Here is a 26,743-nt window from a genome sequence, read left to right on the forward strand (position 1 = left end):
ATCTGGGAAGCACTTCATCTGCCCTTCCATTTTAAAGGAAAGCTTTGCTGGGTAGAGTAATCTTGGATGTAGGTCTTTGCCTTTCATGACTTCAAATACTTCTTTCCAGCCCCTTCTTGCCTGCATGGTTTCTTTTGAGAAATCAGCTGATAGCCTTATGGGACCTCCTTTGTTGGTAACTCTCCTTTTCTCTTGCTTCTTTTAGGGTTTTCTCTTTGTCTTTAATCTTGGGTAAGTTAATGATGATGTGCCTTGGTGTGCTCCTCTTTGAGACCAACTTCTTTGGGACTCTCTGGGCTTCCTGGACTTCCTGGTAGTCTATTTCCTTTGCCAGATTGGGGAAGTTTTCCTTCATTATTTGTTCAAATAAGTTTTCAATTTCTTGCTTTTGTTCTTCTCCTTCTGGCACCCCTATAATTTGGATATTGGAACATTTCAAGTTGTTCCAGAGGTTCCTAAGCCTATCTTCATTTTTTTGAATTCTTGTTTCTTCCTTTTCTTCTGGATGGATATTAATTTCTTTCTTTTGTTCCAAATCATTGCTTTGAGTCCTGCTTTCCTTCCTGTCACTGTTGGGTCCCTGAATATTTTGCTTTATTTCACTTTGGGCATCCTTCATTTGTTTTTTCATTTTTCAATCAAGCTCAATCAGATCTGTAAGCATTTTGATTACCAGGGCTTTAAATTCTCCATCAGATAGGTTAGTTATCTCCTCATCGCTTAGTTCTCTTTCTGAGGCTTTGCTCTGTTCTTTCATTTGGGCCATATTTCTTTGTCTTGGTGCAGCTGATGGGTTGTAAGGGGGAAGGGCCTTAGGTAATCACCCAGGCAGGGCAACCTTTGCTGTGCTGCCTGTGGGGAAGGAGCCAGGGAGGAAATAGTGCAGCTCACCTCTCATCTCGAGCACACTTTTCAATGAACTCTGGTGTGCAACTGGGAGTATCTCTCACCTCAGCAACCCCAGCTGTAGCCCACAGTCAGCTCTGAGACTCAGTTTCCCCCCCAAGTTAGCCCCTCCCTTGTAGCCCACCAACCTTGGCAGCCAGCCCCGCCCCCATGGTCTGCCGCATCACTGTGGTTTTTCTGAGTCAGCCTGGGTTGTCCACTGCCTTACCGGTCTGGTTGTTCTGGTTGATTTTTCTTTAATTCCTTGGTTGTTGGAGTTCCATGCAGTTTGATTTTCTGACGCTTTTGGTTGTTTATTGATTTTAATTGATTGTTATCCTCCTTTTGGTTGTGCAAGGAAGCTAAGGGTTTCTACCTACGTCTCCATCTTGGCTGGAACCCACAAAAATATTTTTTCTTTACCCTTGAAAAACAAGTAATGTCTTAAAGAAATTTGCTTTAAAAAATCAACAAATATATAGTATATCTATTATCTGCCAAGCTAAGCACTATAGGAACCTAAATAAGAGTAAGACAGCTTCTGCCCCTAAGAGATTTCTATTTGTTACGATTTGGGACCATTTAAGAAATGTTTGAAACATAGCACTTTCTTTCCTGATGTAACTGAACCATTTTGAGTTATAGTTATTGAATTACAAATCTTATGCAGATCTGCACCCCTCCTCTGGCAACAAACAGAGTGTAGAGAATCAAATTTACCTCAATGTGGGATCTATTCACCATCTATTCACCCAATTCTCTGAACCTGGGTAACACTAGAGTTTTACTAAATGATCCCTAAAGCTAAAGAGAAGCCACATACTAGAAATGATTAATTGGTCATTTTAATCATTTTAAGGGAAAGGAGAATATAAATTCACTAACTTATCTATTAAAAAGGCAATATGACATTTTTACCAGTTTGTATAATAATTTTACTGCATAAAAAATCACAGATATTGCATAAATCATAAGGTCAACAACATATATAGGAGAATGGAGTAAAACATAATTATTCGGATCAAATAAAATAGAAAAAAATAATCCAATTCTAAAAAAATGTGGCTTCTTTTCAGAGAAAATTTACCTCTTGTGTTTTGTGAGTATAGTAATGACTTTGGTTCCATCAAACCAAATGGAAAACTGCTTTACAGTTAAAAACATAAAAAAGCAACTTACATAGATGTGTAGCCCTCTTAATACTAGATATAACAAATAAAGACATCAGGCTGCCTGCTTTTGTCTAAAGCATAGCTTGGATTTTCTATTAATAGTAACAGTTCATGTAGAATACTATATAATTTCCTATGTATGAAAGAAGTTGGAGAATCCAAAAAATATTTCAGGAGTGAACTTCTTACTATGAGGAAAAAAGTATATAAATATACTACATGTTATCATTTCCATTTTCATTCAATTGCCCTGTTCAAAACACAAAAATACAATAAATATTTCCTTACAAATGAAGTTCCTAGTATATTGTTTAAAAAAGATTTAAAAACCAAAAATCTTAATTAACCCTTTGTTGTTATTAAATAAAAAGTCTAATATACTGTCACGTTTGATATTTATATAAATTGTAGGAGTCAGTTTGTCATTTCTTGTTCAAAGTTGATGTTTAATAGTGCCAGTTTATACAACACAGCTCACATCCCAAATGCAGGGTAAATTCTACTGTTAGCTGCTTAAGATAATTTTTTTCTCTTTTTCTTTTTAATTAAAAAAGACTTCATTCTGGGAATTTTAGAATTTATATTTAAGTGGTCTGAAAAAATACAACTTCAATGCAAAAATCACATCAAGTGTTTAAGAGAACATTGCTGGTGCTGTAATCTTTTTGCATGTCTTTGTTTTCACAGAAGAGAAACAATGAAATAAACACTTAAGACTTTTAAATGTTTAAATGTAACCACATAATATTAGTGATATGCTTCATGCATACACACGCACAAACTCAAAAAATGGAGGAAAAAGGTTCAGATGCCTTTCTTTTGCATTTGTTCCAGCTTTCTTCTTAGGAGACCATAATTCTCCTTAGTTCCTGATGCAGTGGGGTCAAGCTGCAGAGAGATTTCATAGTGTTTTTTGGCCAAGTCTAGATGTCCCCAACGATGATACAGCACAGCTGAAATAGCAATAGATGAATTTCATTGGAAATGCTTCTGAATAACTTGCAGTGTTCCCAACCTCGTACAAAGAAATGTTAAAGCTGAAATATTGAATCTGAAACCATTTCAAAAATCATTGTTTAAAATAATATTGTTTGTGCCACAAACCTTATTTATTATAATCACACTCCCTCGTGATTGTCTGTTTAACCACCCCCCTTAGTCCTGCAGTTCTTCGAATCACTAGGCATGACCCATCTCCCTACCAGAATCTTATTACATAAAGTAAAAGGAAGAGTCCATAAACTTTCTCAATTCTGCCATGAAATTTCCAGGAACCAGACTGAATAGGGCTAGGCTCCCACAATGCTTAGAGTCCTGACTCTTTAGAGGTCCAGCTGTTTAAATAAAGATACCCCTATACCTTTTGGCAAAATATTGGACTGCCTGTTGCCTTATTGGAAATAAGGGCTCTCATGTCAAAATCTGACCATAAAATAATAGTTAAAATAAATCTCAGTATTAGAATGGTAAGCCTCTGATGATTATAATGATTTTGTAAGTAAAACTAATTTTTTAGATGGACAGAAGAGCAATGATCTATGTGTCATGACTTGTGATAAGCTACAGTCTATAGGAAACAGATTTGGTAAAAAAAAAAAGTCACATGACTGAGCATTCTAAACACCCACACATTATGCTCTAAAAATATTAACTATTGAGATGTATAATGGAAAAAAGAAATTCTAGAATACATTTCTTGTAAATGCATCTTTAGCCAATGCATAGGAGAACATAAAAAAGCAGAGACCAGGCTAGAATGGAAGGTCCACTATGGAAGATGGGAAAAGGATGTAAGTTAGATAGCAAACTTCCAAAGTACTCCTCAGTTTAACATTTTTAGGATCCTTCACACAAAGAAAGAATATCTGAGATTTATCATTAGAGTGAGTGATTTGGGGGGATGTTCTAATCATATAATTAAGATTTGTGGCTTCTGGTCAAGATGTTTTGCCTATTGCACAACCATAAGAAGGAACACAACTAACTTAAAAAAGAAAAGAAAAACACCCAGAACTGCCAGAAACCCACCCAGAAAAACACTCAGAGCCATATAGAAGTCCAACAACCAAGAAGCTTTTTAAAGAAGCTTTATTCATCCAGACAAGTAGGTGGGGTGGAAACAAGGAGTCTGGGTGAAGTGGTGTGGTGGTGTTGGCAAGCTGGCTAGGTGGCAGCAGCCAGCAGAACAGGCAGTCCCACATTCATGTATGATGGATAAAAATCAGGGGAACACCTTGTAAGCAAGTGATCCCAGCCCCATGCCAGACCAAGCAGCCCAGGATTCCAGCAAGCAAGAAGGGACAGTCAAGAAGTATACAAAGTAATGAAAAGCAAGGACCTATGACCAAGATTACTCTATGCAACAAAGCTATCATTTAGAATGGAAGAGCAGATAAAGTGCTTCCCAGATAAGGTAATGCTAAAGGAGTTCATCATCACCAAGACATTATTATATGAAATGTTAAAGAGTCTTATGTAAGAAAAAGAGGAAGATCAAAACTATGAACAATAAAATGGCAACAAACAACAATCAACAACTGAATCTAAGAAACAAAAACAAACTAAGCAAACAAGTAGAACAGGAATAGAATCATAGATGTGGAGATCATTTATCTGAATGGTTATCAGTTGGGAAGGGGAAGGGGGGAAATCCGGGGAAAGTTTCAGGGATTAAGAAGCCCAAATTCGTAGGTATAAACAGACATGTGAATGACATAGGCAAAGGGGAAGCCAAAGAACTTCTGTGCATGACCCATGGACATTATAAGTGGGAGGGGGGAAATCACTGGAGGGAAGGAGGATACCAGGCAGAGGTGGGGAGGGAGGAAAAATTGGGACACTGTCAATAAAATATGCTTAAAAAAAGATTTGTAGCCCTGGCTGGTGTAGCTCAGTGGACTAAGTGCGGGCTGTGAACCAAAGCATCACAGGTTCGATTCCCAGTCAGGGCACATGCCTGGGTTGCAGGCCACATCCCCAGTGGGGGCCACGTGAGAGGCAGCTACACACTGATGTTTCTCTCTCTCTTTCTCCCTCCCTTCCCCTCTCTAAAAATAAATAAATAAAATCTTTTAAAAAAGATTTGTAAATATAACTACTATTTAGCTACCTTTTTAGTGTAATGATTTCTTTTTAAAAACCACATTTTGAAACCATATTATAAAGGATGATACAGGCTAGATTTGAAAAAGCTACTCTTCCAACATCAATTTTATAAAAATACACTCATTTCATCAAAATTACATACAATTTCAGTATGATTCAAATTAAACAATTTCCTTACCTAAATTGCCATGGTAACTCGCAGCATTTGGATGAGCTTTAATTGCTTTGAGGAATAATGCTTCAGATTCCTAAAAAATAAAATATGTAAAAGGTAATGCACATGATTCAACAACCAATGCAGTTTTATCTCTTCTGGTTTTCAAACTCTTAATGTTCTTTTTTTTTTGTACCACTATATCCTTCTTCCAGAAACACTTCGAAGGACAAGCAGGGCCACAGCCTGTTGAGAAGAGGCTTGGAAGGGTGATAAGGGAAGTGTGAGACAAGGCAGCAGTTGATGGATGAGAAGCAGTGGAAACGAACTTATCTATACAGAGAGTGAATGTACTAATGAGTTCTGCCACCTGGCTCAATGAAATGGCTGGAATTCTGCAACTTAAAGCAAGTAGCTTGGTTCCGGGTGCAGTGGAGGGCAAGTGAAGGTCAAAAGACACTGATGAAAGTATTAGTCTCAGCCCTGGCTGGCGTAGCTCAGTGGATTGAGTGCAGGCTGCGAACCAAAGCATCACAGGTTCAATTCCCAGCCAGGGCACATGCCTGGGTTGCAGGCCATGGCCCCCAGCAACTGCACATTGATGTCTCTCTCTCCCCCCCTTCCCTCTCTAAAACTAAATAAATAAATTTAAAAAAAAAACAGTTTTAGTCAGAATTAATGAACTCATTCCCAGGATACCCAAGGTAGGAATTGGGGCCTACTTAATGTTGCCCAACTATCCAAACCCCCTCAGCAACCCAGAGAAGCAGCTGGAAAAAATGAGCAGAGAGAATGAGGAAGAGATAGCCGGCCCCCTGTCACTTAAGCCATTGCAGTATTGTATATGTCCACGACCAAATGTCCTTGATGTACGTGAGCTGATTCATCTACAGACTTGTATTTCTTTCATATAGTAATCACTTCCAGTGGGGTTACTAAGAAGCACAGCCAGTGTTTGCTACCTGATCATTACCAGCCATGCTGGCTGGCTGGCCGATCCCCTTTCTACTAAAATGCCAAGAAATAAAGATGCCTAATGGTTCTCAAACACCCCTGCCAGGGACAGATATTCACACCATCTACATCCTGTTTGCAAAGGGCCAAGTATGCTTTAATGCTTTCATCAGTGTCACATGCTTTAACCAAGTGTTAAACTCAAAGCATATACAACCAAAGTTGGTGGTTTGGGGAGAGGTTTGCTCCTTCTATCTGTGCCAAATGTTGTTTTTCCGGGTGGGCTTCCCACTCCAGAATCCTGCATTTTATAAAGTGTAAGAAGGCCAATTTCCTTGCCCCATGGTGGCCTGGGGCACTCCTGAGAAATAGGCTGGGAATTTGGGCAAACATCTGGAAGCACCACCTTTTCAACAGAACCAGCAGAAGAAAATGAGTATTTTAGAAATGTCATCCAAGAGGGACCAAATAAAGACATCAAAATAACATGTAGGATGTCAGTGAACATCACTTTCAGAACTCAGCTCAGAGTCAGCACCTAATTTCTAGGTTTCAGGAGCTGAAACTTCTTCAGAGAAACCTAAGATTTTCCTGCTATCTTAGGTATGCTGAAAAAATAAAAAATGAAATGGATTATATAGAACTGCAGTGGTTTCTAAGTAGCAGGGCTGTTTCTGATGATTTTCAAATATTTCCATTTAAAACCTAAAATTTGAGAAATAGGAAAGCAAGGAAATTTAAATCTCTTTTACAATGCTAATCTACATGCACAAGTGCTAACTAGAGAAAACTGACAGAGATAATAATCAAGTCAGGAGTTCTTGGAGGATGCTAGACACATTGCTTGATCCTTTTAACTAATTTCTCAAGTGCCCATGAGCGTGGACATTATTTAGGATGATGCAGAGTCACAGTAAGGTCTGGGGGATGTAGTGGGATTCAGGGTGGTATACACAGAGAGGGGCTCAGGGTTTACACCCTGTTAGGGGGCTGCTACTCTTGGCCAGGCAGGGCCTGAACCCTGCGGGATGAGGAGGAGGCTGGGTGAGAAGGAATGAGAGACACAGGATGAGTGAGGGAATGGGAGAGGAAAAAGTGAGCCATAGTTTCTGAGCCTGAAAGACAGAAGAATGATAGCAAGTTGACAACAGAAGAGGTGTCAGGGAGGAAGAGCAGGTTTGGGGGGCACGATGAGTATGGGTTAGATATGCTACCTCTCATGCAGCAGTGGCGCAGCCTTAAGAGGATACTTCAGCAACCTCTGGGAGGCAAGGCAGGGCAGGAGGACTCTTTAGAATGCCTGTGGGTATTCAAAGCCCATGAAATGCTCATCTATTAAATAGGCCATTTAATGGCCCTGTTCCAGAAAGCAATGAACTGTTTATAAACTAATTTTCTGTGGGGGTGTGCAGATGCATACAGACCCAGGTAACACACTGATTTACACCAAAAGATAATAAACTCACATTTTAAATAGGGAATATTTTTTCATCAATGGAAAGGGAAATAATATTATTTTCTGAAGTGTGTTAGACAAAATGTATTTAACAATGGTTTAGGGCAACATGTGAGACAGAAAAAGGTCTTACACAGGAAAAACTGAGGGTCTTTATGTCTAAATGGAGAGGATGAGGTAGTCGAATGTCATTTTCAGCCACAGTGCCTGGCAGGGTAGCATGTATAAACCAAGGACAGAGTTTCACAAGGGATACCCCAGAGCCTGCTCCAACCAGGGAAGGTGATATAGGCAGTCCAACATTAAGCTGAAAACCACAAATCATATAGGAAGAGAGTAGTTCCCTCTTTAATTTGCCCTTCTTTCTTCTGGTTCACTCCACACACAAGTCTCTGGTGGCGATTTGAGAGTTTCAGCCTCGATGTCTGCCAATCTCCCTTTGAAGCTAAAAGAAGGTGGACCTCAGGTTCAGAGCCATGGCAAGCAGGTGTACTTGAGGTTTAGAAAAATTATTTTCAGTTACCTTACAGTTATAGTAATAATGTTTCTACTCTAATATATTTATCTGTGTTAAAAACTTAAAAAAGAGAATTAAGTAAATAATAAGACAAGTAGTATGTAGATATAGCCAAACAAATTCATGAAAGTGTGGCATAAATGTCTGGAGCTGGGGAAATGGCACTATCAATATAATCCGCTTTATAACTCCAGGGCCAGTGGGATAGGCAATAACAGAAAGAGGAATTAGTCTGAAGGGTAATATTTTAAGTACTAAAAACATTACTTTTGTATTTTTGCTCTACCACATTAGCCATAAATTGAAAATTAAATGGCCACAAGAAATATAAATTCTTAAATGTTTTAATGATCCTTAGAATTTAATAATCACTGAACTAAAAATTTTATGTATATATATTCAGCATTTAATAGTTATAAATTATGTTCTTGTGCATTTTTTCTTATCATCATCTTTGTTGTACAGACGAATAAACTGAGGAGTGGTTAAGTGATTGTTGTTAGGTAAAAAGGGCTGCTTGCATAAAAAAGATGGCCCATAATCACATGGGTATAATAACACTCACTCTGCACATCAAAGTCTCAATATAGATTCTGGAAGCTTGAAAGTTTCAGAACCAAATATGAGATGTATTCAGCCATTTACTAGTGGGTCATTTTAATAAATGACCATCAGCCAGCTGGACAGCAATGGAGATGGAAAAATAGGACTTAAGACTCTAACCTCAAGAAGTTTCCAGGCTCACTAAAGAGATTCATCAAAAGTTAACAAGAATCTAAAAGAGCAAATGCTTAGGTAGAAAGGAAGTTGAAAGAGCATGAGTGTCTGTCCTAATGAGATGATGGCTGAGCTGGAGGGACTGCGCACTCCATCCCTACAAACCACCACCTCGAGTACCTCTCCAGAGCATTCCCACCCAGGGGTCTGCAAGAACAGGCTGCAAGTAGTTGACCAACAGTAACAGGAATCATTTTTATGAGAAAAAAAATTAAAGAGTGGTTTAAAATTCCAAATCTTGAATTTAGAAAAATGTATTAAGTGAGAGCTTGGTGATGCCATGGCTCATGGTGTAACATCGCATCCCTCCTTTTGGCATCACTGGAGTAAAATCTAGAAATGCAAACTGTATACCAAAGCTATTAAAGAACCTGACACTCAAAAATGAGAAAAATACATCAAATACATTACTACTGTTATAGGAAATGATATGTAATCAGCAGAATAGGAGAAGTAAATAACATGGACAAATAGAAATGAATCACTACCTTTAGGCCTAGTGTGATCAAAATCAGATGTGGCCTCTGATTTTGAAAGAAAATATTTCTCTCATGTATGGACTAAGGCACTGCTTCTAAAGTGCTTTCTAACATCTGTGTTAGATAGTCAGGGTGCTGGTAAAAATGCACATCCCCTGACCATAGGCAACCGACTAAGTCTCTCTCATGAAAACGATGGTGGGCATCTGCATTCTAACCCACTCCTTTGGTGATTCTGATATACAAAATTAAAGCTTAACATCACCAGCATTAGGAACACTGAGTTCTCTTCAACACACCTTTTAATGTGTAGTCTATTCCTGGGCAATCCTGAGAGCCCAGTTAAATAGAGCTCAGATTACTTGTGTTTTTCATTGGTGAGAAATTTCTAGGGCCTTGCAGATGACCTGTAACTTAACTCTAGATGAGGAAAAACTTGGAAGCAGCAAGAACCAGCCCTGTAATAAACATAGGCATTTTGTGTGGAAGATGGCACCCACAAATAAACTCAGAGCTCCAGTCCAACTCGTGCCAGGGTGGGAGCTAAGGCATCTGCTAGGATACACTTTTTCTTTGGGCATCTTCTTCTCTCCCACATTTGAGCAAGGGTGGTAAATTCTGATGAGGAAGAATACAGAGTTTGACTCTACAAATCCATCTTTTGGGCAACTACTTCCGGAAGCACATTGGCCAAGCCACACTGGAGTACTGCTACCACAGTTTTGGCCTAACTCTGAATTTAACTGGGCTGATGTAACATTTATGGCTTCTGTCAGATGCTGGCATTAAATGCAAGAAATCACGGCCAGCAGTTTACACACCTTGTATTTCTGGGACTTTCCCAGCACGTTTGCCAAGGAGAACATTAGAGAGTGATCATTAGGTATTAATTCCAGTGCCTCTCTTCCCACTGCTTCAGCTTGAGCTAAATTACCTGTGAGTAAAAAATTAAAAAGTGAAACACATGTACTAGTATTTTGGTATTTCTCTCTAACAGGGCTTATGTGCATTATACACAATAGTTATCAATAAACTACTTAAGAAAATTAAGGTAAAACATGTAATACACACACACACACGCACACATGATCCTATCAGTTGCAAAGCCGATGCAACCCAGTGCAATTCTGGCATGATATAAATAGCTTTTGATTGAATTTTGTATTAAACCTAATTTAAAATTTCCCCCAGATACCAATTACACCCAAATCAGAGAAAAGAAGTCTGCAAAATAAGAATATCACAGTAACACACAAGTAACTGAATATTTATATTTTATAAAATATATTTTATTATGTTATTACAGTTGTTCCATTTCCCCCTTCATTCCCCTCCACCCTACACACCCTCTTCCACCCACATTCCCCCCCCCTTTAGTTCATGTCCATGTGTCATAAGTTCTTTAGCTTCTACATTTATTTCCCAAACTATTCTTGCCCTCCCCCCTCTATTTTGTACCTACCATCTATGTTACTTATTCTCTGTACCTTTTCCCCATCTCTCCTCTTCCCACTACCCTGTTGCTAACCTTCCATGTGATCTCCATTTCTGTGGTTCTGTTCCTGTTCTAGGGGTTTGCTTAGTTTGCTTTTGTTTTTGTTTTAGGTGTGGTTGTTAATGATTGTGAGTTTGCTGTCATTTTACTGTTCATATTTTTTATCTTCTTTTTCTTAGATAAGTCTTTTTAACATTTTATATAATAAGAGCTTGGTGATGATGAACTCCTTTAACTTGTCCTTATCTGGGAAGCACTTTATCTGCCCTTCCATTCTAAATGAAAGCTTTGCTGGGTAGAGCAATCTTGGATGTACGTCTTTGCCTTTCATGACTTCAAATACTTCTTTCCAGTCCCTTCTTGCCTGCAAGATCTCTTTTGAGAAATCAGCTGATAGTCTGATGGGAACTCCTTTGCAGGTTACTGTCTCCTTATCTCTTGCTGCTTCTAGGATTCTCTCCTTCATTTTTACCTTGCATAATGTAATTATGATGTGCCTTGGTGTGTTCCTCCTTGGGTCCAAATTCTTTGGGACTCTCTGAGCTTCCTGGACTTCCTGGGAGTCTATTTCCTTTGTGAGATTGGGGAAATTCTCCTTTATTATTTGTTCAAATAACTTTTCCACTTGTTCCTATTCCTCTTCCCCTTCTGGTACCCCTATAATTCGGATGTTGGAACATTTAAAGATGTCCTGGAGGTTGCTAAGCCTCTCCTCATTTTTTTGAATTCTTATTTCTTTATTCTTTTCTGTGTGGTTGTTTCTTTCTTCCTTCTGGTCCACTTCATTCATATGAGACCCAGCTTTCCTTCCATCACTATTGGTTTCCTGTGTATTTTTCTTCATTTCACTTATTGTAGCCTTCATTTTTTCATCTAATTTGCGACCAAAATCAACCAATTCTGTGAGGATCCTGATCACCAGTGTTTTGAACTGTGCATCTGATAAGTTGGCTATCTCTTTGTCGCTTACTTGTATTTTTTTTGGAGCTTTGATCTGTTCTTCCATTTGGGCCATTTTTTTTTTGTCTTGTCGCACCTGTTTTGTAATGAGGGGCAGAGCCTTAGTTGTTCACCAGGGTGTGGCAATCCAGTCACAGGGTTGTGATGCTGTATGTGGGGGAGGGTTCAGAGAGGGAACAATGGCGCTTGCTCCACTCTCTTTTGGATTTCAGTCCCTTCCGCTGCTTCCCACAAGCAAACTGGGCCCTTCTGGTGCTAATTTCCATGTGGGTGGGCTTGTATACATTCTAGGACCCTGTGAGTCTCTCCAATGAACTCTTCAGTGAGGCTAGGAATCTCTCTCTGCACCTCAACCCCCACAGGTGTTTTCAATCAGTGTTTTGAGAGTTTATTTCCCCCAAGCTGGAGCACTGGGTTGTGTGGTCTATCTCACTCCCCAGTTTCACCTGGTTTATCTGCACATGAATGTGTGACCACCTGGTCAGTCAGCCACCTTGCGTGCCTTGCTGGGTTCGCCCACTGCCACCCCAAGCCCAGGGTCTGCCAGCCGCTACCTGCGCATCTGATGTCTGCAAAGCACCACTTTTTTTTTTTTTTTTTTGGCCGCAACCCCTCTCTACCTGGCTGCCTGACTCTGCCCTTTCTACAGGTCTGGATGAATGTGTCTATTTTAACTCCTTGATTGTTGGACTTCCATACAGTTCAACTTTCTGTCAGTTCTGGTTGTTTTTTTGTTTCTAAATTTTTGTTCTCCTTATTTTGGTTGTGTGAGGAGGCACAGTCTACCTATGCCTCCATCTTGGCCAAAGTCTGAATATTTATCATATTGAAGTACATGTTCTATACTTTAACTGGAAACAAGTGAGCATTTCTATACACACTGATTAGATGGTTTACTAGCTTTACATTTTGCCAAATTAAAACTATCATTTCTTTTGAGATGCTTGGATTTTTAAAACTAGAAGAGCAGAGTAACAATTGATCAAGTCTTCTAAGGGCTAAGAAACCAGATCATCAAGTTTATCATTAGCATTATATCTAAAATAAGAATCTCTGGGTATAGGTTTGAAGGCATCTCCTTTCGTTATAGTCCATGAATTTCAGAGCATGGACCTAATACCTTCCATTTCATAAGCCCATTAGTCACTCTTGTTCACTTCTGTTACTTCAGTGTCCTAGATGATAGGCACTGCTAGATAACAGGCTTCAGAGAATTAAGATATTACCACATATTGCCCTTCATTACTCTACACCAATTTTAAGCAAAGTGTCATTTTCCCAAACATTCATATTCTATGGCAAAAGAATCTCCATTTTCTAGAAGAATAGACATTTTGTAATGCAAAATATTAAATCCCATAGTAATTAAAACAAAAAAACTAACACACACTAGGGAAAAGCCCATAATAATCTATATTTCCTAATTATTCAATGGTACTGTGCCATGAAACAATTTCCTCTGATGTACATAATTCCCCTTTCTGTACCTGTGTTATCGAGGAGTATGATCATGTTGTTCCAAGCCAAACTGTGCTCTGGTTTCAGCACAGTAGCATTTCTCCAGGCATTCAATGCATCCACGTGGCGATTTAGATCTGCATACTAAAAGTAAACCATAGACCAAAAAATTAATTTTCCAATTTTTTCTTTGTCTCTCCAAGACATAATTAAAACCAAACCCAAAATCAAATAAAACCTAAAGTGCATTTATTGAGTTTCTAATTACTCATATTAACCCATTTAATACTCAAAATAATCCCAATGAAGTAGATAATGATCTCCATTGTAGAGATGAAGCAACTGAGGCACAGAGAAATTAACTAACTTGTGCAAAGTTATCTATCTAGAAATAGTACAGCAGGCATTAGAACCAGGTGGTCTAGCTCCCAAACCTACAACATCTTACCTATAACCCATAACTTAGTGATTCCAGGTGTCAAGTAATATTTTAGACTACTGAAGAGAGAGAAACTACAAGTTTAATCATTAGCCTTTTTCTAGAAAGACTTCACAAGTTCATCTTTGGTAAGTTGTTATTTAAGAAAACTAAATGTGTCACATTCTTGTGCCTCTTCCTGCCTACATCTAAGCTTCAAACAAAACAGACATTGTAAAACACCTGGGCATTTGGAGCTTGTTAGCCTCCTTTAGAAAGGAGAAAATTGTTTGTTGCTTTCTTATGACAGGCAATGTTGTCTAACATTGGTAACAGAATACCAAATAGCTGGCTCTCAATTTGTATAGTTAACAAAAGTGTGCCAAGGAAGAGTGATGGACTTTTTGGCAGGTGACCTTCTTGCCCCATTTAACTCAGTCCAAATGCACATCTCATCTAAACAAACTTGCTTCCTCTAACTCTGCAAAAAGTACAAATGATAACAATTTATCAGTGTTAAAGGCTATTTCCTTACTTACTGTCAAGTCTGTCTTTTCCTTAGATAATAAAAACAGTTTGACTTGTCCTATCACCAAATAGCAAATGGGTGGCATATTATGCAAAAAATATTTAATAAACTATGGAAACACAAATATCCATTTGCTAAAGAGATGTCAGAATTTCCCACGAGACTAAGAAACTCAAGTTACTCTTTCTTATCTCTTAAATGAAGAAATATGAGAAGTTCAAAATCTTAAAGTAATTTAGGCTGCTAACTATACAATATTTATATCTCTCTATATTTGATGTTGTTATTGATTATTTGGTCAATTATCTCCAGCAAGTGACATGCATTTGAGTAGACAAAATCTGTGGTGATATTCTAACAACCCAGGAAAACTATAGTAACCTAAAACTTCATTTATGCAACAATAAAATCCTTCACATATTTTGCTATTTATTACTATTATCATTACTACTATTTATTGAAAAATAACAACAGACTGAAATTTATTTTTATTTTGTGTTGATCTTCACCCTTTTCTACAAAGTGAACAAGCACTTTAAGGAAAACAGATAAAAATGGTAATTTAGCAAGAACTACCCAACCAGAATGTGGATACAGCACATGTTATTTACTATTAGTTCTATGCCTGTCCTTCTATACTCTGCAAACTATATTCTTCAGGGTCCTGTGCCCCTTGGCTCCTTGTTAAGTTTCTGCCAATGAGACTGTGGGAAGAGGGGTGTAGCCATTTCCACCTACTTTCACTCTCTCCTCTCTGTTTTTTGGCAGTATCTTTGAAGTGGCTACGTCCCTTCCTCCATAGTCTGGAGGCAGGTAGCAGTGGTTCTTCCTTCATGACCTTAGCTCTAGAGGTGTGGTAACTCCCAAGATGGTGGCTCCTTCTGGTGGCACCACTTCCTTCTGTTTGTTTCCCCAACTCTAGGGTGTCCTTTTACCCTCTGAGTTAATATCACCTTTCTGTTTTTGTTCTTCTGGACTTCCAATAACTGTCTAATCAATTCCCTATATCAAATCTTCTCCATTTAAATACTAAATATGGTTTCTGTTTTCCTGAATGAATTCAGACTGATATGATACAATTAGTTCTTGCATAATGAACTGTCTCTAGTAATATCTCCAGTCACTAGTATTACAGTTCTCTAATATCAGTAATATGTCCCAAATAATCCAGCTCTTGCCAATTCCTACTTCACAAGAGAATGGAATTATATCCATTTCTTATCTGGGCCCAGAAATCGAAATACATTTCTGTCTCCTGTTAGTAAACAGTGACTAAGGAGGATTTTTAAAAAAGAAAATTTCAAGTTATTAAGTTCCTTTTATTGGCCAATATATAAATGTGTTGGTTGAGCTATTAAAGGTTAAGCTCTTAATGCTTTTAAGCTATCATGCAGGAAAAAGCTGGATAATTGAACAACAATGGAGAGCAAAATAAGAATGATTGGCAGAAGGAAACATAGGACGATCATTTCACAGTAGCAGAATTAGTAAGCAATATAAATGGAGAGTAGTACAAAATCTTATTCTATTTAATAGCACACATGATCTTCTACATGAAAGTTGGAATGAATACCAAGGACTGGAGCACATGATAAAACAGTGTATTTTATATTCCATCTTCCTTTCTTGGGACATGACTCTTACAGAAGCCATGTTTAGTATAAATTCTCTATTTTCCAAATCCCAAGGAATTGCAGTGACAGGCAGCTATTAGGGGGAGGAAATAAGACTGTTAAATAATAGGGCTTTTAAAGCATAACCTAGAAGGCTGTAGGCAGACATTAACTTTGCAGGCAATGATCTAAAAGAAAAGCTACATCCTGACCACTGTGGTTCAACTGGTTGGTCATTGTCCTGCAAAACAAAAGGTTGTAGGTTCAATCCCCATTTGGGGCACATTCAAGAGACAACTGATCAATGTTTCTCTCTTACATCAATGTTTCTCTCCTTCTCTTTCTGACTTCCCTTCCCCTCTCTCTAAAAATAAATACATAAAGTCTTTAAAAGAAGAGCCACTTCAAAACAAAAGAAGAATGAAAAAAAGAATTCATATGGATATCAACTATGGTATATCATGCAAGTACTAGTTTAAAAGACAGTAAATAGGGACTATGACCCCTGTAGTAACCACCAATACAAGGATTCAGGTAACACCCAATTTACTCTGCTCCAGTCCCAGCTAGCCCCTATTTCCATTTAATCAACTTTGCAAGGGTCCACCCTGCTTTGTATGTGACAGAATATTTTGGTTTCTACTTACATCATTACAGTAAAGTTTTACTGTCTTTTCAGCTCCCATCCCGGAGGGAACAATGTAGAATTTCAAACTATGCCACCCCAAATATATCACTTTGGCATAAGGATTACTGCACTGAAAGCATCTGAGATTCAACTAATGTGGAAAGAAGCTTTCCTGATCTAACTAAGGGCAGAAACTGAGAAATAAGGCCTGTCATAAATTTCCTCTCCTGGTGAAGATTTACAGCCATGAAGAAGACAGAGCTGCACAAACAAAACTCACTTTATTAGTTTTCCCATATATTTATGCCATCCTTGGAAGCCTAAAACTTCTTTGTTTTTGTCACTACTCTATGAATTCATTGTTCTTAACCCAAAGCCCAAGTTCAAACCATCCCTTTGAGTTTCTCATCACTGAGTTTCTCTTGCATGTAGGCATGCTGCATATGTTAATAATCTGGTTTTGTTTTGTTAATCTATCTGTGGTCAGTTTAATTTTCAGGGCTTCAGTCAGAAAACCTAGGATGCTAGAGGAAAAAGTTTCCTTTCTTGACCTATGTCAGTTTATCACTAGAATAGTTTTAGCTCTCCTCAGGTCTTGAGATTTCATAGGGAAAGCTGTTACAAAGCACAGAATTTTAAAATGTAAAATACTAAAGAAATGCATACAAGGTCAAATAGCTCTAGAGAAAATTACATGAGACAACAGAAATATTTTGCTATCAATGTCCCTTGTTCAAACATCTTGGCTGTTCCATGGATTCCCTCACATTGCTGCCATCTTCCTCCCATTTCCAGGGAGAAATAATTCCTGTTTTTCACAATAGACTAAGTATATACAGACGGTGTCTTCCTATGATATATCATAACCAAAACATGTTTCTATTTTTCAATAATAAAAACATAGAAGCCACTTCACTTTAAAATTTATAACAGAAGCAATATGTGCACATTAAAAGTACAGAGTGGGAAAGGACACCTGGTATCTCCCATTCCTAAAATCCTACCTCCCCAACTCACAAAATCATGGCTACCTAGTCCAGAAACAAAGTAGTGAGGACCAAACATTCTCATCATGGTAAAACCGGAAGTCTGGTTTTCTATACACTTTAAGGCAGTAAATGTTTCTTAGGTTGCTCTCCCCAGACAGTCTCTTCTGCTCTCACCTGGTCAGTCTGTCTGCTCAAAGTTCAGATAGATCTGCTTCCCCAGTGCAGGACCAACAACTGGGTATTATAATCACTCAGGAAATTTTGTTGGTAGGTTTGTAAATATGAATCCCTTATGGAGCTTTTGATTCCCTAAATCTGAGAAAGAGTCAGAAAACTTGGATATACAACTGGTTTTAAAAACCATTGATTTTGATAGCACAAAGATTCTACAAGACCATGAATGAAGCTCCAGGCCTTTAAAATGAAAATAAATAGGCATCTATTTAAAACAGCTTCAATGCTGTTTTTTGATGTTAGGCTGTATAAAATCTGTGAAATTATACATAAACTTCCTTTAACAATCACATTACTACACATTTTTCTGGTTTAATTTAAAATGTGCAAAAACTTTTTCTATTAATTTTATTGAATTTAAAAACTAAATAAATTAGGAACATATTTGGTTTCTTAAAATAAAATTAAAGGGTTGAATGGAGAATATAACCATCTTATTTAAAGAATTTTGCAGGATTCCCAGCCAAGATGGAGGTGTAGGTAGATATACTGTGCCTCCCCCCACAACCAAAAGAAGGACAACAAATTTAAAAACAAAAAACAACCAGAACTGACAGAAAATCAAACTGTATGGAAGTCTGACAATCAAGGAGTTAAAGAAGAAACATTCATCCAGACAGGTAGGAGGCTCAGAGACGGGCAGCTGGGAAAAGGAGGGCTCAAGACAATGCAGCAGCTGGAGGACTGGGTCGGGTGAGGTGGCAGCTGGTGGAGCAGTCAGTCCCACATTTGCATGCAGATAAACCGGAAGAAAGAAGTAGGGAGCGAGACACACTGAGCAACCCAGGGTTCCAGCTCTGGGAAATAAAGCCTCAAACCTCTGACTGAAAAAAATCTGTGGGGGTTGTGGTAGCAGGAGAAACTCTCAGCCTCACAGGAGAGTTTGTTGGAGAGACCCACTGGGTCCTAGAATGTACATAAGTTCATCCACCCGGCAATCAGCACCAGAAGGGCCCAATTGCTTATGGATAGTGCAGGAAGTAACTAAAAGTCAGTAGGGAGCTGAACAAGCAGCATTGTTCCCTCTGAGACACTTCCCCCACATACAGTGCCACAATACAGCAATGTGGGTTGCCCCACCCTGATACATACCTAAGGCTAAAAAAAAAAAAATGGCCTAAATGAAAGAACAAATCAAAGCTCCAGAAAAAATACAACTGAGTGATGAAGAGATCACTTTAAGGTGAATGTGTCAGTGCTGTGGGCACTCTCCTACATGTGTGCCTTGGACCGTGTGTTGGCACCCTTTTGCATCTGAGACAGATGTACCCAGGGTGTGTGTGTATGTGTGTGTGTTGGGTACGTATGAGTGAGGGCATGTCCAGGCCTTAGGTGTGTGTGGCATGTATAGGCTTGGGGCCCTGGCCCTGACGCCAGCCTTTCATCTCTGAGGGAGGGGTGCTGGCCTAGCTAGGGAGCCACACCTAAAGTCCACTTGCTGCCCTGGTCTCCCTGCCCTTCCCACCAACATTTCTGGGTATTTGAAATATAGTTTTTGTGGTTTTGATAGCCCCGCCTCTTATAGGTACTTTACAGAGAGACATCTGGGGTGGAGTAGGGTGGGTTGGTTTTGTTCATGCATCTGAACCTATCAGATGCACAGTTCAAAACACTGGTAATCAGAATGCTCACAGAATTGGTTGAGTATGGTCACAAAACAGAGGAAAAAGTGAAGGCTATGAAAAGTCAAATAAAGGAAAATGTACAGGGAACCAACAGTGATAGGATGGATACTGGGACTCAAATCCACTGTTTGGAGGATAAGGAGGAAATAAACCTTCAACCAGAACAGAATGAAGAAACAAGTATTCAGAAAATTGAGGAGAAGCTTAGGAACCTCCGGGACAACTTTAAACATTAAAACATCTGAATCATAGGGGTGCAAGAAGGAGAAGAAAAAGAGTAAGAAATGGAAAACTTATTTGAAAAAATAATGAAGGAGAACTTCCCCAATCTGGCAAAGGAAATAGGCTTTCAGAAAGTCCAGGAAGCCCAGAGTCCCAAAGAAGCTGGAATAAGGAAGCATACACCAAGGCACATCATAATTACATTAGCCAAGATCAAAGATAAGAGACTCTTAGAAGCAGCAAGAGAAAAGAAGACAGTTACCTGCAAAGCAGTTCCCATAAGACTATCAACTGATTTCTCAAAAGAAACCTTATAGGCAAGAAGGAGCTAGAAAGAAGTATTTGAAGTCATGAAAGGCAAGGACCTACATCCAAGATTACTCTATCCAGCAAAGCTATCATTTAGAATGGGAGGGCAGATGAAGTCCTTCCCAGATAAGGTCAAGTTCAAGGGGTTCATCATCACCAAGCCCTTATTATAGGAAATGTTAAAGGAATTTATCTAAGAAAAAGAAGATAAAAACTATGCATAGTAAAATGACAACAAACTCACAACTATCAATAACTGAACCAAAAACCAAAAAAACCAATTCAGCAAACAACTAGAATAGGAACAGAATAACAGAAATGGAGATCACATGTAGTGTTATCAGCAGGGAAGAGGAGGGGGAGAGTTAGAGAAAAGGTACAGCGAATAAGTAGCATAAATAGTAGGTAGAAAATAGACAGGGGGAGGTTAAGAATAATATAGGAAATGTAGAAGCCAAAGAACTTATATATGCGACCCATGGACATGAAGGAAGGTGGGGGTGGGGGAAATGTTGGTGGGAGTGGGGGTGCAAGCTGAAGGGGAATGAAGGGTGGAAAATGGGAAAACTGTAATAGCATAATCAATAAAATATACTTAAAAAGTTAAAAAATAAAAAATTTGCTATTTGTGGTAAATCTTTTTCCCCCCAGTTTTATTAAGATATAATTGGCATATAACACATGTAAGTTTAAGGTATATAATGCGATGATTTGACACATAAATATGAGGTCTGTCCAGAAAGAGTCCATGCATTGTTATATAACGAGAATAGTTTGCATGACATTGATATAACGTGGCAGCCAATGAGAGTGGACTGGACTGCACATGTGTGAACAATGATGACTTTACTGTACTAGTCAACAGGGGTGGTAGATGCTATTAAGAGAGTGTGTCATATTCAAAATGACTGAGTAGAGTAACAAATTTGCATCAGATTTTGCATTAAACTTTAACATTCTTCCATAGAAACTAGTAGGGTTATTCAAAAGGCTGCAGCTAGACAACTGGTGACTGGAAGTTTCATAATGAAAACATGTCCACTTATGCCCTTGTCCAGAGTTTTTTGGCAAAACATCAAATCACCCAGGTGACTTCAGCACCCTTAAACCCCAGATTTGGCACCCTGAAATTTCTGGCTTTTCCCAAAACTAAAATCACCTTTGAAAGGGAAGAGATTTCAGACTGTCAATGAGATTCAGAAAAATATGATGGGGCAGCTGATGGCAACTGGGAGAACTGTGTGAGGTCTCAAGGTGCTTACTTTGAAGGGGACTGAGGTGTCATTGTCTTCTGTACAATGTTTCTTGTATATTGTATCTTTTTCAATAAATGTCCCTGTTTTTCATATTATATGGCTGGATACCCTCTGGACAGATCTCATATACTGCAAAATGCTTATGACAATGGGGGTAGTTACCACCTCTCATCTTACATAGCTGCCATTTTCTGGTGCATGGTTATTTTCTTTATGAAGAAAATCAAGTGCTATAATGGTTAAGCTGTGCATCTTCAGAGAGGCTTTTCAGAAACTGACAGAATCTATTTCATCATCATTTATCAATATATGTTGTCAGATTTTAAGGTTATTGGACTTATTATAGAACTACTGCTAGAATATTTATCTGAACAAAGAAATAAACTACTAAAAAAAGAAAATCAGAGCAATTAACTCTTTATATTCTGTTAGTAACTAAAAAAAAAGAAAGTTACTATGAAATTATTTTCTACTTCCATCAAATAATCTCAAAACCATTTCAGATAAATCCCATGCCCTCCTGAGCTTTCTTTTGTGGGAAGAACAGTGATCCACAGGAATACCATGGGGTGTAGGGAGCTGTCCCCGGAGGAGCAAGAAGACAGAAATCACATGACGAAAGTCCAAGATGGAAGCAGAGTAGGTGAAAGCTACACTCCCTCCTCCCAGGACCAAAGTGGAACTGCAACTAAAATATAATCAACCTGAATAACCAACTGAAGACTAGTTGAAAATAAATCTTATAATCCAAGATTTACAAAAGAAGACACACTGAGACTAGTAGGGAAGGCAGAGATGAGAAAAGGGCTGGCTGTACTCCCAAAGGTGGTGGCTGAGATTCTCAAGGGATATCTCAGATTTGACAGTTTCCCCTGAGAAGCATGGGGTCTCAAACCCAATCCAGGATCCCCAGCTTAGAGCACTAGAGCCAGAGAGAAGTGCCCAGATAACATCTGCCTGTGAAAATCAGAAGGCATTCTCTCTGTCAGGGAGAGATGGAAGTTTGCTGGAGACACAGGCAACTTCTCAAAGGCTGATGCACAAATTCTCATTCTCAGCCACTTACCCTGGGTTCTGGTGGAGGAAGGATGAAACAGATTAGAGTCACACGAGAAAAGACTGGGTTTGTGGACTTCCGGCCAAGGTGGAGGCATAGGTAGACACACTGTGCCTCCTCACACAACCAAGATAGGAACAACAACAATTTAGAAACAAAATAACAACTAGAACTGACAAAAAAAAAAAATTGAATTGTGGAAATTGGACAACCAAGCAGTTAAAATAGACACGTTCATCCAGACCAGTAGGCGGGGTGGAGTCGGGAAGCCCGGCGGAGAGGGGTCTCAAGAGCACTGGGACTGGGCGCATTAGACTGTAGCAGTCGTGCAAGCGACTGCTGGCAAACCCTGGCCAAGGGGTGGCAACCGGCAGATCCAGCGAGGCGGCGATTGCGAAGCAAGGCACTGCGCATAACCCAGGATCCCAGAGCTGGGAAATAGAGCCTCAGGACACTGACTGAAAACACCTGTGGGGGTTGAGGTGCAGGGAGAGACTCCCAGCCTCACAAGAGAGGTCGTTGGAAACACCCATGGGGTGCACAAGCCCACCCACATGGGAATCAACACCAGAAAGGCCCAGTTTGCTTGGGGGAAGTGGCAGAAGGGACTGAAATCGGCAGAGAATGGAGCAAGCAACCTTGTTCCCTCTCAGACCCCATCCCCACATAGAGTGTCACAACTCACCAACTGGGTTGCCCTACCCTGGTGAACACCTAAGGCTCCGTCCCTCATATATAACAGGTGTGACCAGACCAAAAAAAAAAAAAAAAAAGAGAGAGAGAGAGAGAGAGAGATGGCTCAAACAGAAGAACAAATGAAAACCCCAGAACGCATCCTGTTAAGCGACCAAAAGATAGCCAACCTATCAGATGCACAGTTCAAAACACTGGTGATCAGGATCCTCACAGAATTGGTTGATTTTGGTCGCAAATTAGATGAAAAAATGAAGGCTACAATAAGTGAAATGAAGAAAAATACACAGGAAACCAATAGTGATGGAAAGAAAGCTGGGTCTCATATGAATGAAGTGGACCAGAAGGAAGAAAGAAACAACCACACAGAAAAGAATAAAGAAATAAGAATTCAAAAAAATGAGGAGAGGCTTAGCAACCTCCAGGACATCTTTAAATGTTCCAACATCCGAATTATAGGGGTACCAGAAGGGGAAGAGGAATAGGAACAAGTGGAAAAGTTATTTGAACAAATAATAAAGGAGAATTTCCCCAATCTCACAAAGGAAATAGACTCCCAGGAAGTCCAGGAAGCTCAGAGAGTCCCAAAGAATTTGGACCCAAGGAGGAACACACCAAGGCACATCATAATTACATTATGTAAGGTAAAAATGAAGGAGAGAATCCTAGAAGCAGCAAGAGATAAGGAGACAGTAACCTGCAAAGGGGTTCCCATCAGACTGTCAGCTGATTTCTCTAAAGAGACCTTGCTGGCAAGAAAGGACTGGAAAGAAGTATTTGAAGTCATGAAAGGCAAAGACGTACATCCAAGATTGCTCTCATTTTGCTCTCCCAGCAAAGCTTTCATTTAGAATGGAAGGGCAGATAAAGTGCTTCCCAGATAAGGACAAGTTAAAGGAGTTCATCATCACCAAGCCCTTATTATATGAAATGTTAAAGGGACTTATCTAAGAAAAAGAAGATAAAAAACATGTATAGTAAAATGACAGCAAACTCACAATTATTAACAACCACACCTAAAGCAAAAGCAAATTAAGCAAACAACTAGAATAGGAACAGAATCACAGAAATGGTTAGCAACAGGGGAGTGAGAGGAGGAGAGAGGGGTAAAAAGTACAGAGAATAAGTAGCATAAATGGTAGGTAGAAAATAAGGGGAAAGCAAGAATAGTATGGAAAATGTAGAAGTTAAAGAACTTATGACACATGGACATAAACTAGAGGGGGAATATGAATGGGAGAGGGTGTGCAAGGTAGAGGGGGATGGAGGAGGCTAATGGGACAGCTATAATAGCATAATCAATAAAATATTTTTTAAAAAAAGACTGGGTTTGTGACTCTAGGGAGAGTACTGAAGGGGCAGCCACCAGGATTCTTATGCTAAGTCACTCTCCCAAACTGCAGACACCATCTTTTTTGGGTGAAGCATGCCCCTCCATATGGCATCAGCAAGGGGATAAGCAATAGCTCCACCTTATGGACTCTTTATAGCCCTACCCTGCAGAGATTGGGCACTGCTGAGGAGTTAGTTGCCTAGGTTGGGGTGTAGAAGTCTAGGCATACTCAGGGGGTGTCAGTAATTGAGTTGCATTACTATATTACTGAGTCAACAGTAATATAGTCATAGTAGGGGTTTTAAACATCCCATTGACATCAACGAATAGATCTTCCTGACAGAAAATCCACAAGAAAACAATGGTCCTAAATGACACACTAGGTCAGATGGATTTAATAGGTATCAGAGCATTTCACCCCAAAGCAGCAGAGTACCAGAATACACTTTCTTTTCAAGTGTACATGGAACTTTTTCTGGGATAAACCACGTTAGGCCACAAAACAAGTCTCAATAAATTTAAGAAGACTGAAAACATATCAAGCATCTTCTCTGACCACAATGCTATGAAACTAGAAATCAATCACAAGAAAAAAACGGAAAAACACACAAAGTTATGGGGAATAGATAACATGTTACTAAACAATGAGTAGGTTAACAATGAGATCAAGAAAGAAATCAAAAGGTACCTTGAAACAAATGAAAATGAAAATACAAAAACCCAAAATCTAATGGAAAAGCAGTGCTAAGAGAGAAATTCATAGCATTACAGGGTTACCACGAGAAACAAGAAAAATCTTAAATAATCAATCTAACTTTATTATTAAAGGAACTAGAAAAAGCAAAATAAACAAAACCCAAAGTGAGTAGAAGAAATGAAATAATAAAGATCAGAGCAGAAGTAAACAGAGTCTAAAAAGACATACAAGAGAGCAATGAAAACCAAGAGCTATTTCTTTGAAACAATAAACAAGAATGACAAAGCTTTAATGAGACTCATGAAGAGAAAAAGAGAGAGGGCACAAATAAATAAAATCAGAAATGAAAGAGAAGTAACAACTAACACCAGAAAAATACAAAGGACTGCAAGAAAATATTATGAATAATTATATGACAACAAGTTGGACAATCTGAATGAAATGGATAAATTCCTAGAAACATACAATTTTCCAAAACTGAATCAGGAAGATTCAGAAAATCTGAATAGACACGTTACAAGTAATAAAATTGAAGCACTAGTAAAAAAAAAACTCCCAACAAACAAAAGTCCTGGACAGGATGGCTTCACTGGAAAATTTTACCAAACATTCAAAGAACTAACTGCTATCCTTTCCCAGCTATTCCCCAAAATTCAGGCAGACAAACACTCCCAAGATCATTTTACAAGAACAGCATGTCATTCTAAAACTGTATAAAGATACTACAAACAAAAAAAATTATAGGCCAATATTCTTGATGAACATCAATGCTAAAATTCTCAAGAAAATATTAGCAAACAGGATCTGCTATACATTAAAAGATAATACACTATGATCAAGTAGGATTAATTCGAGGGATGCAAGGTTGGTAGAAAATCCACATATCAATAAATGTGATTCACCACAGAAACAAAAATGAAGGATTAAAATCACATAATCATATCAGTAGATGCAGAAAAGCATTTGATAAATTCCAGCACTGATTTATGATAAAATGCTTAGCAAGGTGAGAATACAGGCAACACACCTCAATGTAATAAAGGCCACATATGACAAACCCACAGCTGACATCATACTTGATAGGCAAAAACTACTAGTGTTTCCTTTAAGAGTGGGGAGAAGACAAAGATGTCCACTTTCACCTGTCTTATTCAACATAGTACTGAAAGTCCTAACCACAATCATCTGATTAGAAGAAGAAATAAAAAGGCATCCAAATTGGAAAGGAGGAAGTAAAACTGTCATTATCTGCAGTGATATGATACTGTATCTAGAGAACCCTAAAGATTCCACCAAAAAAGTGTTAGAACTGATAAATGAATTCAGTAAAGTAGCAGCATACAAAATAAACATCCAGAAATATGTGGCATTTTTACACTTCCTCTAATGAACTAGAGGAAGGGAAATTTTGAAAGCAATTTATTTACAATTGCATCAAAAAAAGAGTAATAAAAACACCTAGAAATAAATTTAATTGAGGATATGCAAGACCTGTACTCAGATCATTATTAAGACACTAGAATTAACATCATTACAGTGTCTATACTACCGAAAGCAATCTATAAATTCAACACAATTCCTATAAAGATTCCAATGACGTATTTCACAGAACTAGGACAAATATTTCAAACATTTACATGGAACCACAAAAGACCCCAAATAGCCACAGCAATCTTGAACAACAAGAACAAAGTTGGAGGAATCATGCTACCTGATATCAAACTATAC

The 26,743-nt window shown here is 38.6% G+C and overlaps 1 protein-coding gene across 1 annotated transcript in view; it reads right to left on the reverse strand.

Annotated features, from left to right (window-relative positions):
• Positions 1 to 2,482: 2,482 nt before the first annotated feature.
• TMTC4 (transmembrane O-mannosyltransferase targeting cadherins 4) overlaps positions 2,483 to 26,743 on the reverse strand; it is an 84,067-nt gene continuing 59,806 nt past the window's right edge. The window contains exons 15-18 of the mRNA XM_045821769.1: positions 13,442 to 13,556; positions 10,321 to 10,433; positions 5,341 to 5,410; positions 2,483 to 3,010 (exon numbers count right to left, since the gene is read on the reverse strand). Coding sequence (XP_045677725.1) covers positions 2,862 to 3,010; positions 5,341 to 5,410; positions 10,321 to 10,433; positions 13,442 to 13,556 — 447 coding nt within the window. The 3' untranslated portion in view covers positions 2,483 to 2,861. The remainder of the gene's footprint in view (positions 3,011 to 5,340; positions 5,411 to 10,320; positions 10,434 to 13,441; positions 13,557 to 26,743) is intronic.

This window comes from Phyllostomus hastatus, unplaced genomic scaffold, assembly GCF_019186645.2.
Source record: "Phyllostomus hastatus isolate PE091 unplaced genomic scaffold, TTU_PhHast_1.1 phas_scaffold_46, whole genome shotgun sequence".
In the NCBI taxonomy this organism is placed as follows: domain Eukaryota; kingdom Metazoa; phylum Chordata; class Mammalia; order Chiroptera; family Phyllostomidae; genus Phyllostomus; species Phyllostomus hastatus.